The sequence below is a fragment of the Candoia aspera genome, chromosome 1 (assembly GCF_035149785.1).
Source record: "Candoia aspera isolate rCanAsp1 chromosome 1, rCanAsp1.hap2, whole genome shotgun sequence".
In the NCBI taxonomy this organism is placed as follows: Eukaryota; Metazoa; Chordata; class Lepidosauria; order Squamata; family Boidae; genus Candoia; species Candoia aspera.
Genome location: NC_086153.1, coordinates 228,111,425 through 228,128,334, shown reverse-complemented (window position 1 = coordinate 228,128,334; position 16,910 = coordinate 228,111,425). Strand labels below are relative to the sequence as shown.

Here is a 16,910-nt window from a genome sequence, read left to right as displayed (position 1 = left end):
AATCAGGAGGCATCTGACAGCACTTTTTCCCATGAACAAATTTTAATAGCTTTAAATGTTTCTAATAGATTTTGTGAACTGCAGCGCACTTCATCAGATGCAAGGGCTGGTTGTTAAACTGATGGAGGATTAAAACATTATTGTAGGATTTTGATGAAACGAGAACAAAGAAAGAATGAGTATGCAGATGCAGGTTACATGAGAGACAGGTTACAAGTACCTCATCAATTAGCAATTGTAATGTATTAAAAACCCATTGTGTTTGATAAGGCCTTCTGAGATAGCCTGAACCTTTTGATGAATGTGAGTTTTGCAGTCTCACTCAATAATGCTGGCAGTGGTGTACTGTGGTTTCTTTGTTGTAAAACAGCCACTTTGAACTCTCTGTTCTGGTGTCCTGGGAGGGTAAGATGCTCTTGTATTACTTTGTCCTTGATCCAGCAGGGTTCTTGATACGTTCTTGTGACTAGATTATGTTGCAGATGCTGGGAAAGCCTTTAGCCCAGGAGAGGTCAAAAAAGTCACACACCAAGCATTTCTATAAAAATAATTTATTTACAGAAAACAAAAACAAAAGCAAAACATTTAAAGGACCTAGCTCCCTTTTTGGAGCAAGCCTTGCTGAGCTACATTTCCAGCAGAGAGAAAAAGAAGAAGTGAAGAAGACAAGTCCGGGCAGGATTCTCCCCTCCCCCAGGCTATTTGCATGAAGCACGTGAGAGGAGACAATCTAATACAACCCCTTCACCTGGCCAAAATGATTTGATACAATAGCAGTCTTAATCTGTTAGTAGGAAAACCTCAACACTCCCCTTTTTACACTACAGATTAAGATGCAAACCAATCTTCTCTGACTTTATATGTCTTTCCATTCATATTACCATTATCTCCCCTTTGGTTTAACAGAAAGCTACCATTCTTCTTCCTGTGTTTTTCCAAACCTAGGTAATTGGTCACAACTCCAAGGCTTTTTAATATGAAATGGCTTTTTATGCAGGCTTCAAAATCAAGCCTTTGTTTTTCTGTTGATGTGAATAGCAGCAAATCATCAACATAAATGCACAGATACATACAGCCTTGTTTGTCCTTCATATATACACAGGGATCTGCTTTTCCTTTTTCAAAACCAAAATTCTGCAGTTTTTCATCTACTTTTTGGTTCCAGGATCTAGCAGCTTGTTTTAACCCATAGATTGACTTCTGCAGTTCACAGACTAGATTCTCCCCTTTTTCATAGCCAGGGGGTTGCTGCATGTATAATCTGTGGTCTAAATCACCATAGAGAAATGCAGTTTGAATGTCATAGTGGTTAACTGACATTCCCTTGAGTGCAGCAACTTTTAACAGTAATCTAATTGATTCACCTTTAGTAACTGGTGCAAAAGTCTTGTCAAAGTCTAAATCTTTCCTTTGAGTGAACCCTTTTGCAACCAACCTTGCTTTATATTTTTGGATTTTGCCATCAGCATCCCTTTTCAGTTTGAAAACCCACCTACAACCCAGACAGCGTTCATTGGGAGGTAGATTTACCAGTTTCCATGTTTTATTTTCCTTCAAGGATGCTAATTCCTGTTGCATGGCAGAATGCCAATTTTGTGCAATCTCAGGTGGTAAAGCATTCACTTGTTCTAAAGACTCAGGTTCTGTGAATATGTGAAAAGCCTTTACTGTTTCAGCCTGAAAACGTGATGGAGGAACGCCTTTATTACTCCTCTGAGATCTGCGAGGTAATATAGGGCTTAAATTTTGACTCCTATCACTTTCCTGAGAAGCATCTGTCTCATCAGACAGATCTTCAGTTTGCTTTTCTGGTTTAATGTCCTCATCAGGCAAAAGATCACCATCAGCAAATCCTTGCTGTTCTCTTGTGGTGGTCAGTTCAACTGGAGAGCTAGAATTTAATCTCCCCCAGTTTTGTTCAGCAAAAGAAGCGCTTTTGCTAATTATTAATTTCTCTCCCATTATGAACCTGTAGCTCCTCTGGCTTTGTTCATAGCCAACAAAGATGGCTTTCTTTGTTGTGGGGCCTCCTTTCCTTCTCTGCTGTTTTGGAATGTGAACCCATGCAGTGCTACCAAACACTCTAAGATGGCTTACCTTTGGTTTCACACCATAAAACAAATGGAATGGAGTGTCCTGAATCATAGAGTTATACAACCTGTTCTGAACATAACAAGCAGTCGATAAAGCTTCTCCCCAGAACTTAAAACATAATCGTGAATCTTTTAACATGCATTCCATCGCATTTTGCAAGGTTCTGCCCTTTCTTTCAGCAACACCATTTTGCTGAGGGGTGTACGGGTTAGAAAGAATTTGTTCTATCCCTTTTTCCACTAGGAACCTTCTGAATTTGTGAGAAAGGTATTCTCCTCCTCTATCACATTGGAGTGCAGATACAGGCCTAGGGAATTTTCCATTTGCCCATGTCACAAAACTTTTAAATTTCTCAAATGCCTCATCTTTATGTTTTAAGATGTAGATAAATGTGTATCTTGAGAAATCATCAATGATGGTCATTGCATACCTTGCTTGTCCAAGACTTGGAGCAAAAGGACCAATAATATCAGAGTGTACAATTTCCAAAGGTCTAGTTGTAACTCTGTCACTGTGCTTACTCACAGGAGCTTTCAGTGTTTTGCATTCTTTGCAAACTACACAATCTAAGTATTTATCATAGGGTTTTATCTTTAGGTCAGCACATAGCTGTGGCATTTGTGCTATATACTTGAAATTAGCATGACCAAATTTCCTGTGCATCAAATGTACACATTGGTCATGATATGGTGTGTTGCCAACTGCAGCCTTGCAGCTTGGCTTCCTTGCATTTTGCACAATGTACAAGGAGTCTTTTAACATACCAGTAGCACACAATTTCCCATTTTTACGTATCTCACAACCATTTTTCTTAAATGTTATGATATACCCTGTTGCAGCCAATTGTGCCACAGATAAAAGGTTTGATTGTAAATTTGGCACATACAACACACCTTTTACAGTTTCTCCTAAGCAGGATAAATACAAGTCACCTTGTCCCATAATTTTGGTGACAGACCCATCAGCCAAAGATACACTTTGTCTTTCAGTTTTAGACAGTGACACAAAAGAGCTTTTACAATTACATAAATGACAACTGGCCCCAGAATCTAACACCCATACATCAGAATTACCCTTCTCAGCAACCTGTGCAATTTGGGTTGTCTGAAGAGCCTTCTTCTGCTCTGTCTTTCTACTCTTAGGTCTCATGGCACAGTCTCTTTGCAAATGTCCAGCTGAACCACAAGTGAAGCATCGCTGGCTTGCTAGCGCTGTGGCCTCAGGTTCCTTTCCCTTCTTTTCCCTCATTTTCTGGTCTTGCAGCTTTCCAGAAGAGATGGGGGGGGATCTTTCCTCTCTCTTCGATGGGGTGAGGTCTGCTTCAGGCATAGCCTCCAGGGTACAAATCAGCGTGTCCCACGTTTCATTTAGTGAGGACAGGAGGATATAGGATTTTGTGAGAGGTGTAAATTCCATTCCTCTCTCCTGCAACTCAACAAACAGCTGCTGAATATAATGCAGGTGCTCAGGAAGGCTTTCTCCTTCTGCAAGGTAGGCTCTGTACAGCTTTTTCGTCAGAGTAACTTTACTCCCTGCTGTTGCCTTTACATATAAGTCTCTCAAAGCGTCCCAAAGTTGCTTTGCAGACTGCATGCCTCGCACGTGGACTAGCTGATTGTCCTCAACTCCCAAGATAATGGTGGCTCTAGCCCGCTCATCCTGTCTCAGCCATTCAGCATTGGGATTTTGGGGGGTTTGCTCACCAATTTGCAGCCAAAGATCCTCTCTGCGAAGATACATCTCCATCTTCAGGGCCCAATTCAAATAGTTGGTCTCTGATAGGCGCTCCAGAGGCATCGCTGAGGGCTGGGAGGTAGCCATGGCTTCTTCCTTCTTTTGCAAGTCACCTCAGCTAGCTTCTTTGTCCTGCAGACCGGCAGTTGCTGGAAAATCTCCAGGTGGCTCCAAAGAAAATCTTCACAGGTCTTTGCTACCTGCCTTTAAATTGTGCATGAGGTGTGGAGTTGATCTCTCTTTTCTCTCTGGGTTTTACTGCGTTGTTTACTGGGCCCATAACCTGTTGCAGATGCTGGGAAAGCCTTTAGCCCAGGAGAGGTCAAAAAAGTCACACACCAAGCATTTCTATAAAAATAATTTATTTACAGAAAACAAAAACAAAAGCAAAACATTTAAAGGACCTAGCTCCCTTTTTGGAGCAAGCCTTGCTGAGCTACATTTCCAGCAGAGAGAAAAAGAAGAAGTGAAGAAGACAAGTCCGGGCAGGATTCTCCCCTCCCCCAGGCTATTTGCATGAAGCACGTGAGAGGAGACAATCTAATACAACCCCTTCACCTGGCCAAAATGATTTGATACAATAGCAGTCTTAATCTGTTAGTAGGAAAACCTCAACAGATTACAGTTGGTAGCTCTCACAATCTTAGAGAACATGTTTCCTGTTTCTTACCAAATCATGACTTGTGATATATTTTGCACGGATGACATCTGTTTGTTCTAGTAGCAACTGAAGGAGTACCATGATCAAGGGTAGAGTTTTAATTTAGTCCTTTCAGGGGATCCACATGAGTCCAAATAAAAAAACTTCAATCCTCACTGCACTGGCTTTCTCCCCCCATAGAACGTCACGTCCAGATTGTGCGAGGGCTGGAGGATGTCCGTGTACGGGAGAATGAGAATGCTGTTTTCATGTGTGAGGTGTCCCTGGTGGAGGTGAAAGGTGAATGGTTTCATAACGGAGAGAGAATCAAAGTCACCAGCACCGTGAAAATACGGCAGGAAGGTAAGTGTATCCTTTCATTCTTGCAATGGCAGCGGATACGACTTTTCCTGAATAGATTACAAAGTAGATAAGAAAAACAGTTACACCTGAACAGTAGATGACAGGACAAATGAGGCGACAATCCCATCTGAGATCCTAGCTTGCACAGAATAGCATGAACATTGCTGGAGTTAACCTGGGCTTGGATTGCACTTGTGGCATTCTGGCCCAAACTGACCAATACTGTTCTTACCATTAGCAGGAAATGCTGCTTGTGGCATGGGTGCAACTAAGGCTGGTAACACCTTCTCTATTGTACTAAAATGTGTATGTAAAAACTGTAATAAAGTCAAGATGTGCAGTAAAGGTTATGTGAGGTCCATGGAGTGATGATCATGGATATGGAAGTTTGGAACCTGGAATACAGGAGAGGTAAATTATAAAGAACATCAACTGATGAAAGAAAGTGTGAAAAAATGTAGGAACTGGCCTTGGGGAAGGGGAAGGGAACAATTAACCATTAAGGAGATAAAAAGGCAACTCACTTTTGGGAAAGAGGAAAGTGTGAGAAAGAAACTCAAAATAACCCCACCTTGATTTTGTTTAGTATAAGATGGGGCAGAGAGAAACTCTGACAGGCTTTCAAGATTCTGTTATTCTATCCTACAATAAACAATGCAGAGCATACCTGAAATCCCTGTTGCTTCTGTTTCTTGTCCATGCCTACGAGGAAGGAAGGGAGGAAGGGAAAGAGAATGGGTGTATTTTTTTTTTTAATCGTATGGCATAGCAGTTCAGTGTTCATGCTGCTTTTTCTTGCTGGGAAATCCTTGTGAGGTCCAGCAGCCAGATGTGTAGACTATTTAACCGTGACAAGTCACGTTGCCCAGGGTGCACCATGAGGAGGCTAGTCTACGTTGCACCGAATTGGGCTGAGAGAGAGGGACTGGCCCAAGGTCAGCAGCCGGCTTTCATGCCTAAGGCGGGACTAGAACTCTCAGTCTCCTGGTTTCTAGCCCAGCACCTTAACCACTAGACCAAACTGGCTGTCAGTGGGTGTAACAGATTAGGCTTTGTGCCAGGCATGAAATGTGCAGACCAGATTTTCACTTTCCAGTAGGTCACTGAGAAATGAACAAAACTGTGAAAGAAAATCTATTGTAAAATTGTTGATTTAAAGGAAGTGAATAGGCTTGAATTATGGACTGTTATCCACGAATAAGGAGCTTCAAGTTGGTTGCTTATTGCAATAGAGCAATGTGTCGTGGCAATAACACATGCTTCAGAACAAATGGAATGCTAAGTGAATGGTTCAGCCGTACCCAAAGACTAAGACAAGGATGTGTGATGTCCCTTCAGTTGTTTCATAGAGGTATGGTGACATTAGAGGTGTGTTGGTGGAGGACTTGAATATGCATGGCTGTCATGAGCACCGTTGAGCTGAATGCATCAGCACAACGGCACTCATAACAATACCACGGAAACAAGAGCAAGGGATTAAAAGATAAGCAAAGCGACACACAACAACAGACACAGACCCCGAGGAGAAGGGAACGACCCCGGCCAGAAAAACCAGTCAAGAGAACACAAAGGGGGAAGAAAGAGCGACAAAGACAGGGCGGATCACGAGGCATGCCTTAAGCTGTCAGCAGGAACGCAAAAGATATCGCCCAGCTGACAGCAATCACCGGCCGGAGGAAGAAAACGATTATGAGAGAAGCCCAGGGCACCAGCAGGGGCCCCGCGACCCCTCACCTACCGGCAACGAAGCATACAGGACTTGGGAGGATGACACAACCCAAGGTGGGGGGGGCGCTGACCAGCGCGGGCTATTTAAACCCCGTACCAGCGCGCTCCCTTCACTCTCAGCTTTTTCTAGCTATGCACTATGCTGAGATAAGCCAGAACCTGATCTTCCCTGAATTAGTGTCTGTGTTTTACTCAGTAGTAGGCAGCGCATGACATAAAGCTGAGAGTCATAAACTCAGCCTCGCCAAGCCCCACGGACAACAACGAGCCGCGGGAGGAACAGACGGCGAGAAGAACACAATGGAGCCGATGCGTCGCCGCCAGGACGGGCGAGCCGCACGGCGAGAGGCGGAGGAGAACCGACAGAGGCTAGAGGCAACGCGGACCCCAGGAGCCACGGACACCCTCCCGGCCCATCCCGAGCCTCAGCCCCACCCCCGGAGGGAGGCGGAGGTGACCCGACCACGGGAGGGAGCAACATACCTCCTGAGACCCGTGGAGACCTCCCCGCCCCACATCGCACCCCAGCCACAGGCGTGGAGCTTCAGCCCAACTGCAAGAAACGCGGTGGAGGACGGAGGGACGAACCAGCCGATTCGCTCCCAAGTCGAGGGAGCTGACCAGCGGACGGAAACGCCTGACCCCCACCGGTGGCCCAACTACGCGGAGACGCCGACCGGTCCGATCACAGCTGCGGCACGGACCTTGGACCGAGAAACGCAAGCCAGACTCACGGCCATGGAAGCCCAACTAAGGGACCTCGGGACCATGCTGCAGTCGCTGATGTCCTCCATGCCTCACATGAACATACCCGCGCAGGTACACACCCCTATTCAAACCCCGAGCGAGTCTTGGCACCCCCATAGGCCAAATGCTAACAAGCAAGCTTCCCTGGCGGAAGAAGCCATGGGACGGGACGCGAGGAGAGGGGATCCACCGAACACCAGGGCCCCAAAGGACTTCCCCATTTTCTTCGACGGGAACCCCACGAAGCTGTCGTTTTTCGTCACGAACGCCAGGGAGTTCATGGGGCGGCACGGACACTCCTTTGACTCCGAAGCGGACAAAATCACAGCCGTGGCGATCAAGTTGCAAGACAGGGCGGCGGACTGGTACGTCCAAATGTACAAGTCCAATTCCCCAGCCCTCTCTGACTTCCACGCCTTCATCACTGAGATGAAGCACTATTTTGAGGACCCGCTAGCCAAGGAGAGGGTTAAAAGTGCGCTTCAAGCCCTCAAACAGGGCGCACGAACTGTCGCGGACTACGCCCTCGAATTTAAAGCCCTCGCAGGGAAGATTAACGACTGGTCTGAGACTACCCTGCTAGAGATGTTCAAAAGGGGCCTCAGCCGCGAGGTACTCCAATGGGCACTCTACCGGGATGACCCGGAGACACTGCAAGGCTGGATCTACCTAGCAGGGAGAGCGGAACACGCTCATCGCACTTTCTTAATGACGACGGCAGAGGACAAAACAAGCACCAGCCCAAAGGTACCCGTGCCACACTTGGGGCCGGCCGGTCCCATGTACCAAAAGAAGAAGTTTGCTCGCGGACCCTGTGCGAAGTGCGGGAAAATGGGGCACAAAGCGGCAGACTGCTTCTCCAACAGAACACTAACTAGCGCTCCCAAACTCGCACCAAAAACAACGTTCAAACCAACTAACCCACCGCTGCCCCCCCACCGCCGGATGACCGGACGAAGACTTGGACGCTTACTTGGTGGGGGAGGATGCCGAAGTCCCAGACCGGCTGGTGGGAAACACTCCCCGCCTGCCTTAAAACGCGCCGCAAGGCAGGCGGTGGGACAGGGGCGCGAAACACATAGAGCGACGAAAGCTCCATAATAATGGGGACAATCAGGCTTTCCTTCGGCAACAGAGCCACCACGGCTGCGGCACTAGTGGACTCGGGGTGCTCCAAGAACCTGATCCACCCCGACATCGTCGCCAAGCTCGACCTGCCTTGCCTCCCCCTCCCCACACCGCTGGCTTTCCACCAACTGGACGGATCAACAGCGGGAGGGAAACCAGCCACGACGCAGACCGAGCCTGTCACCCTGCAAATGGGCACCCACACCGAGCGAACATCTTTTGTGGTAACCCACATAGGGCGACCCATCATAGTACTAGGAATACCGTGGCTCGCGACCAACAACCCGCACATTAACTGGAAGACCTGCACCTTCCAATTCGACGACGGCGTGTACCGGGCACCAGTTCCGGCGGGCAGGATCAACCCCACAGTGGGACGGGCAGAGGCAGCAGCCCAGGACAACACAGCAACCCCAGAAGACCTACCTGAACAATATGCTGATTTCTCAGAGGTCTTCGGGGAAGAGGAGGCGGACCAACTACCCCCCCACCGCAAGACAGACTGTAGAATTGAGCTGCTTCCCGATGTCCCCTTACCCAGGCCAAAGATTTACTCGATGACCCCGAAGGAGATGACAACCCTCTGGGAGTTCATCGATAAAAACCTGGCTAGGGGTTTCATAGAGCCAGCATGCTCACCGGTCGGAGAGCCCGTCCTATTCCGAGAGAAAAAAGATGGCACCTTACGGCTCTGCACCGACTACCGGGGCCTCAATGTGGCGTCCCTATCCAATAAATACCCCCTACCCCTCGTGAAAGACATGCTCGCCCACCTGTCCACGGGAAGAGTATTCTCCAAACTGGACCTCTGCGAGGCTTATTACAGGATCCGAATCAGGGAGGGGGATGAATGGAAAACAGCATTCAACTGCCCCCTAGGTGCCTTTCAGTACAAGGTACTGCCATTCGGACTAGTGGGGGCCCCGGGAGTGTTCATGCAGCTCATCAATGAGGTACTGCATGAACACCTGTTCAAAGGGGTACTAGTTTACATAGATGATGTCCTCATCTATACCCAGATGCACGAAGAACACGTAACCCTAGTCAGGCAAGTCCTCGAAAAGCTAAGAAGGGCGAAGCTCTATGCCAAACCATCGAAGTGCGAATTCCATAAAGCACGCCTAGACTACCTCGGGTACCGAATCTCCGGCGAAGGCATAGAAATGGACCCCGCAAAAGTCGAGGCGGTGGTGAATTGGGAACGCCCACGTAACATGCGCCAACTTCAAAGCTTCCTCGGCTTCGCGAACTTCTACAGGTCATTCGCACGGGGGTTCGCGGAGATAGCCCTCCCCCTAACAGACCTCCTCAAAACTAAAGGAGTTGGGGACACACGGCGAGCCAAGAACCCAGGGACAGTACTAAATTGGACTCCTGTGTGTCAGACAGCGTTCAACAGACTGAAAGCGCTGTTCACGACGGAGCCAATCCTCGCACATCCGGACCCAGAACAGCCGTTCGTGGTCCAAGCCGACGCCTCAGACTTCTCCCTGGGGGCCATACTGCTCCAAAAGGACCCTGCAGGAATCCTGAAACCATGCGCCTACCTGTCAAGGAAATTCTCGGAGACGGAAAGGCGCTGGCACGTATGGGAGAAGGAGGCGTTCGCGGTAAAATTGGCGCTAGAAACATGGAGGCATCTACTGGAAGGAGCCACCCAACCGTTCGAGGTCTGGACAGACCACCGGAACCTCGAGGCCCTCCGGACGCCCAGACGCCTCAGCCCGAAACAGGTCAGATGGGTCCAATTCTTCAGCCGCTTTAACTTTCAACTGAAGTTCATACCGGGCAAAAAGAACTTCCTGGCTGACGCCCTCTCCCGACTGCCCCAAGACGAAGAGCCCGTCCCAGATATGATTGGGACGGTCCTATCCGCCTCCCAGCTGGGAATGGCAGTGACCACCCGAAGCAGCGCTCAGAAACAGCTCAACCCCATGTCTCAACTGACGGCAAGCCAACCAGCGACCAGACGGCACCACCCGCGACTGCCAGGAGGGATACGCGTGGACACCACCACCCTCAAAGCCGACCCCTGGCTACTAGCAAACCCCGACAAGGTGACAATGGAACAGGACTTAGCATGGGGGGAAGGCAGAATATATGTCCCGGACTCGCAGCGCCAGGCAATCCTGCGCAGATCACACGACAGCAAACAAGCGGGACACTTCGGGTTTCTAAAGACCCTGCACCTAACACGATGACAATTCTGGTGGCCTGCATTGAGACGGGACGTTAAGGCCTATGTAGCATCCTGCCCGATATGCGCTATGGCCAAACGGGCACCGGGTAAGCCCCAGGGACTACTACAAACGGTGGCGGAACCCTCCCGACCATGGGAGGAAATCTCCATGGATTTTATAGTAGATCTACCACCCAGCCAGAAGAAAACAACCATTTGGGTGGTGAAAGACTACTTTTCTAAACAGGCACACTTCATCCCCTGCTCATCAGTCCCGTCCGCCCAGCAGCTGGCTAAACTTTTCCTCGTACACGTGTACAGGTTACATGGATGTCCCGTACGCGTGGTAACCGACAGGGGCACACAATTCACCTCGAAATTCTGGCGGGCTTTTCTAAAACTGATTGGGACCCAAAAAGCCCTATCCACAGCCTGGCATCCCCAGACGGACGGAGCCACAGAGATCCTCAATGCCACACTAGAACAATTCCTACGCTCATATACCAATTACCACCAAGACGACTGGGTCGACCTGCTTCCGTTTGCAGAAGTCGCCTACAATAACGCCATTCACACGAGTACAGGGAAAACCCCGTTCGAAGTAGTCTCTGGGCGCGAGTTCGTACCCATACCGGAGCTACCGCAACCCCCGGGACCCCAAGTGGGTGCTAGTGACTGGGGACGGAAGATAGCGGAATCATGGCCAATAATCACGGCAGCGCTGAAGGAAGCACAGTCCGCCTACAAAGAACAGGCCGACAAGCACCGGCACCAGCAACCGACATTCCAGGTAGGGGATATGGTCTACCTGTCCACCAAATTCATGAAATCACCTCAACCCTTGAAGAAACTGGGGCCTAAGTATATCGGGCCACTTCGAGTAACACAGATAGTGAACCCGGTGGCAGTACGCCTGGACCTGCCGCACAATCTAAGGAGACTCCACCCGGTATTCCACAGCAGCCTCCTGAAACTAACAACCACCTCCCGATGGCACCCAAGCACGCCTCTGCCCTCCCCAGTGATGATCGATGGCCAACAACATTTCGAGGTAAAAGAAATACTCGATTCTCACCGTCAACGGGGCACACTATACTATTTAGTAAAATGGAAACACTTCCCCCACCCAGAATGGGTGGCGGGTCAACACGTTAAGGCACCGGACCTGACCCGAGCTTTCCACACGACATACCCTGACAAACCAAAGGGGCGCCCAGCCGAACCGGCCCCTAGGACACACTTCCCCCCTCGGGCTTCCCCCCCCCGCATCGCCCCCAGGGGAAGGGACCCCCCAAGCCTGCGACTTGAGTAGACCTCCTCCCCCCTGAGACTCACCCTCCCCCCCACCCTCTCCGGGCCCCTTGGGGAGGGAAGATGGTCATAGGTGCATCGCCAGAGGGCAAATGGCCAGGATGCACACATGACAACACGATGAACATCAAAACAAAACAATCAACAAAACAAAAAGGATCCTACCTGGAGTTGAAACAGCACCTGACCAGCCACGCCTCCTCTCACAACGAACTGAGCAAGAATGAGCAGGGTGTGGTCGAGGCATGCGCACTCGCAGGGTGTGGTCAAGGCATGCGCACTCGGAACACACCCAAAAGATGGAAACGAGGTAGAGGGCGGAGCAAGGGGAGGGGTGAAAGCACTCCGGCGGGAAATACAAAAAAAAAAAAAATTTTTTGACAGCTCTCCCGGAAAAAAACGGAATGCCGGGGGGGGGGGCTACCATTCGAAAGGGGGGCAGTATGTCATGAGCACCGTTGAGCTGAATGCATCAGCACAACGGCACTCAACAATACCACGGAAACAAGAGCAAGGGATTAAAAGATAAGCAAAGCGACACACAACAACAGACACAGACCCCGAGGAGAAGGGAACGACCCCGGCCGGAAAAACCAGTCAAGAGAACACAAAGGGGGAAGAAAGAGCGACAAAGACAGGGCGGATCATGAGGCATGCCTTAAGCTGTCAGCAGGAACGCAAAAGATATCGCCCAGCTGACAGCAATCACCGGCCGGAGGAAGAAAACGATTATGAGAGAAGCCCAGGGCACCAGCAGGGGCCCCGCGACCCCTCACCTACCGGCAATGAAGCATACAGGACTTGGGAGGATGACACAACCCAAGGTGGGGGGGGCGCTGACCAGCGCGGGCTATTTAAACCCCGTACCAGCGCGCTCCCTTCACTCTCAGCTTTTTCTAGCTATGCACTATGCTGAGATAAGCCAGAACCTGATCTTCCCTGAATTAGTGTCTGTGTTTTACTCAGTAGTAGGCAGCGCATGACAATGGCCTTGTGTATGCAGAAAATGCCATGTGGTTGGCTGAGAATCTGAAGGATATGCGGTGAATGTTAGGTAGACTGTATATTGCAAGAAGAAGCATGTTTTTGAAAATTAATATATCAAAGACCACGGTGATTATGTTTGATAGAGAAAATGGAGTGAACATTTGCAAATTGTACATAAATAGCAGAGAGAGAGAGAGAGAAGGAGAGAATTGATGAATTGCATATCCTGGTAACCTATTTACTAAAGAGGGAAAAATGGATGGAGCAATTTTAAGACATGCAAATCCTGGTAGAAAGGGAGTGAGTAGTGTGTGGTCCACTGCAAGGAATGAATGTTTGTTGAGAGAAACTGGCTGTGTATAAGAGTGCACTTCTGCCCATTCTTCATCCTGCTCCCCTCATATGTCCATAGGGAAACCGCCCCCCCGCCCCCCGCTGATAAGACTACTCTGCCCAAGCCAGGTGTGCGTTCTCTCTTGCAGCCCAAGCCCAAGTGGATACAGAGGGAAGGACCCAAGCAGCAGACAGGACATTAATATTCCTATGTAAATAAAATAATAAATAAAATGTGTAAAAAATAAAATAATAAAATAAAAATTGGGCTTCCAGAAGATTGATAGACCTATGTTATTATTTTTTTTAAACAAACACAACCTTTAACTTATCAGGCAAGATGGAGTTTATAGGCAGATCAACAGATCTTCTTCCTACTTCCCACTTCACCCAGCACCCCATTCTGCCAGCCAGGGGTGCTTTTGGAACCATCTCTCCCATGATGAGGAAGGTTTTGGGTTTGACCCATTCAAGGCATTTCTCCTAGATGAAACTGCTGGTGGTGGCTCATTTCTGGGAGGTGAGGGAGGTTGAAGCCAGGCAGTGCTGCTTCTCTGGGATGGCTTCCTACTGGAGGTGGGATTAGCTCCATCAATGTAGCCTTCCGGAAGCTGGTTAAAACCAAGCTATTCTGGAGGGCTTTGGGGTCAGCTGTGACACAGTGAGGATTGTGTGTTTTGACTTTAATTTTAATTTAATGTAACTTTAAAGTATATATACTATGGATGTTTTATTGTTGTTTCATAACAGCTATGAACTGCTAAGAACTGTGAGATGTGGCCCGTACTTAAATAGAATAAATAAACAAATAACATCTTTGACACAATTTCCTGGAAGAATGGCATTTGCTTGGTGTGGCAGAGACCCTTGTAGACTGAAAGGTGGAGAGCTGACTGGCAAATAACAAAAAACAAAGCTCCGTCCTTCCAGGAAATAAATATTTCCTTGCCAGAAACAACAGCTAAATGGCTGTGTGAATCAGGTGTCTGGTCTGTTCCACAGCCCCAGTCAAAATGACCATGGAAGGCACTACCCGACAGTCAGCAAATTGGGAGGAGGCATGTCTGCAGAAGACTTAAGTGGCCAATAATTGGTGGACAGATCCTGCCCCAACTATATCATTGTTAGACTCATCACAGATTGGACAGCAAGATTTGTATGGGGGGAAGACAGAAAACACCCCTTCAACAGTGAATCAACTAAAGTGGAGCTCTGGATGCCTCCAGCAGGCTGTGGTTGACACAGAGGCAGTGTCATGAGGACATGCCCCTTACAAATGGTTAGCAAGGTATATTCATGCCATGATATGTGGCAGATAGCAATTTGCCCATAGATTAAAAACAAATTAGGAAAAATATTCACTGAACAAATAGCACATCCTCCTTCTATTTCAGATTGTAACAATGGCAGAAAGTATTCTTAAAAATCTGAACGATCAAGTGCTATAAGTACCCCTCTCAGATTTTTTAAAAAGCTAAGCTCCTAACCCTTATAATTACAAAGACAGACTTCCAGGTATATGGGGCAATGCCTGGAGTGAGAGAGCAAAGTGGGGGACAGTGAAGATCCTGAGAAAATATTTGAGTGGCTTTTCTTATGCTCTCATCCTTTGGATGGTAGTCTGGCTGCTTAAGGGATGAAGGAAAAATAAATAAAAAAGCCTACTTGAAATTAGTCTCACTACATTAAATACAAAGTTATCACTTTTGATTCTCAGGATAAGCTCTGAAAAATTAATTCTGCATATTTCAGTGAAGTCAACCAAAATGCAGAAAAATGAGTTTTGGAAGGGCCCATGATGTGGCCATGTTTGCACACCATTCAAAGCACAACAGTATAGCATAATAAACCAGGATATGAATGAACAACTTGCTGCTGCACATAATTTTGCTTGTTCCCACTTGGTTCCTACCTTTGCAAGGCAGGCGGTCAGAGTGACTGTATCAACATGCAGCTCATTTACATAACGTCAAGCCACATATGAATGGAGCACAGACGTCTCTGCCTCTAGATTTATTTCTGTTCAATTACTGGAGGGGGACTAAAGTAAAGGATGTGTGCAAGATATGGTTAAATGACAAGATGTGGTTAAGATAAGTCAGGATGCATAGGACAACCTGATTTTATGTGGTGGTTTCTTATAAAGCATAGTTTCTCCCTGAGGATGGGTTCACAGCTCATTCTAAACCAAAAACAAACTGCACTGTGGTCGTTATTTGCAAAGCAGACTTGTGATTAAAGAACCCACTGCAATTGCTCTGAAGACATCATGTTGGCCTCCTCTAAGTTTGTGACCCTTTCTGTGATGGTATGTGGGAATGACCTTGGGAGACAGGAGGAAGAGCTGCAGACTAGACAACAGTCAGGTAAGAGGCAGCTGAGCCCACAGAAGCAATGGGGATGTGGCAAACATCTCAGAAGGGACTCTCCCTAGTTTCTTGGACTGTAAAGTAAATGTTGCAGAAGAAAATCCTATTTCAAGTTCACAAGAGAGTGATATTCTAGCACTGAAGAAAGGGGACAGGGAAGGAGCAGATGGGGAAGTGGTCACACTCTGGCAGAGCCCCTCTACTTTCAAAAGCATTTTATTTCCCATTGAGCCTATCAATAATAATAGTGGTTTCCTCCTGCTGCCCCCCAGTTCATGGGAAGAGAAGTCCAAAGAAGGCCAAGCCTTGCTTTCAATCCAGGAGGCTCTCTTTCCAGTCTGTGGTTGAAGTGCTGGCCTTGGAGTGGCAATGGGGGTGGAAGCTTCTGCCCCCCAGCCAAGAAACCTGAAGAGTTGGTGAAAGTTGTCTGCTCTAGTTTACAGAGTAACCCTGATTTGGGTGAGTGAAAGCAGCAGCTGCTGATCTTCAGCCTTGGCTTGGAATGCGAGTGTCCCAATATAAAACATTTTTCTATTCCACTGAATCTAAATAAGGTATTAAGCATATGCCTAATTCTCCCTTTGGTGACTTCCTCCCAGTTCTCAGAACAGCAGTGTTGTGGGGCGACAGGATCATGTCACAGGCAATCACCAATCACCTATGTGGTTGCAGCCCACGTTGTATTTATTTTATCGCAATAGGTGGAGAAAGTGTTTTTCTCCCAGGATTTGAATATTGTGATTTAACAGCTGGGAAAAAGCAACAAAGGCTGTGTTGTGATCCTCTGGAACAGCTGTTTATTACTAATACAAATGTATCTGTGTTTTTATACCCAGACAAGCCTTTTGTTACTTCTACAAGCAAGACAGAGTCCTTGCTTCCAGCCACCAGTATCCTGGCACCCTCTTTCTTTCTAGGGCACCCCAGAAACCCCTATACATCCCTCCTTAAGAATGCAGAAAACCCTCTTTTTCCTTTTTCCTCCATCCTCCCCAGGAACCCGTCACTTCCTGCTTCTAGGCTCTGCCCGTCCTGAGGACACAGGCCAGGTCCGTTTTGTGGCCAAGACAGCTGCTTCAGAAGCCAGGCTGGAAGTGGAAGGTAAGGAAGCTGCTCCTCAGTGGGGCCTGATATTCAGCTCTAGGTTTCATATTTAATAATTTCTCCTTTCTGATGCATTAAAAATAAGTTAGCAACAATTTTGAAGGTCTCTGGGAGGGATTTGGGGCCCTTATTTGGCCTGAGGGCCCCAGATTGTGCATCTCCAATTTAAGGGAGCGTGTGCTACATAATGAGG

At 47.9% G+C, this 16,910-nt stretch overlaps 1 protein-coding gene across 1 annotated transcript in view; it reads left to right on the top strand.

Annotated features, from left to right (window-relative positions):
- The window catches only part of OBSL1 (obscurin like cytoskeletal adaptor 1), an 82,360-nt gene that overhangs the window by 62,002 nt on the left and 3,448 nt on the right, over positions 1-16,910 (top strand). The window contains exons 29-30 of the mRNA XM_063310384.1: positions 4,670-4,831; positions 16,610-16,714. Of these exons, the coding sequence (XP_063166454.1) occupies positions 4,670-4,831; positions 16,610-16,714 (267 nt within the window). The remainder of the gene's footprint in view (positions 1-4,669; positions 4,832-16,609; positions 16,715-16,910) is intronic.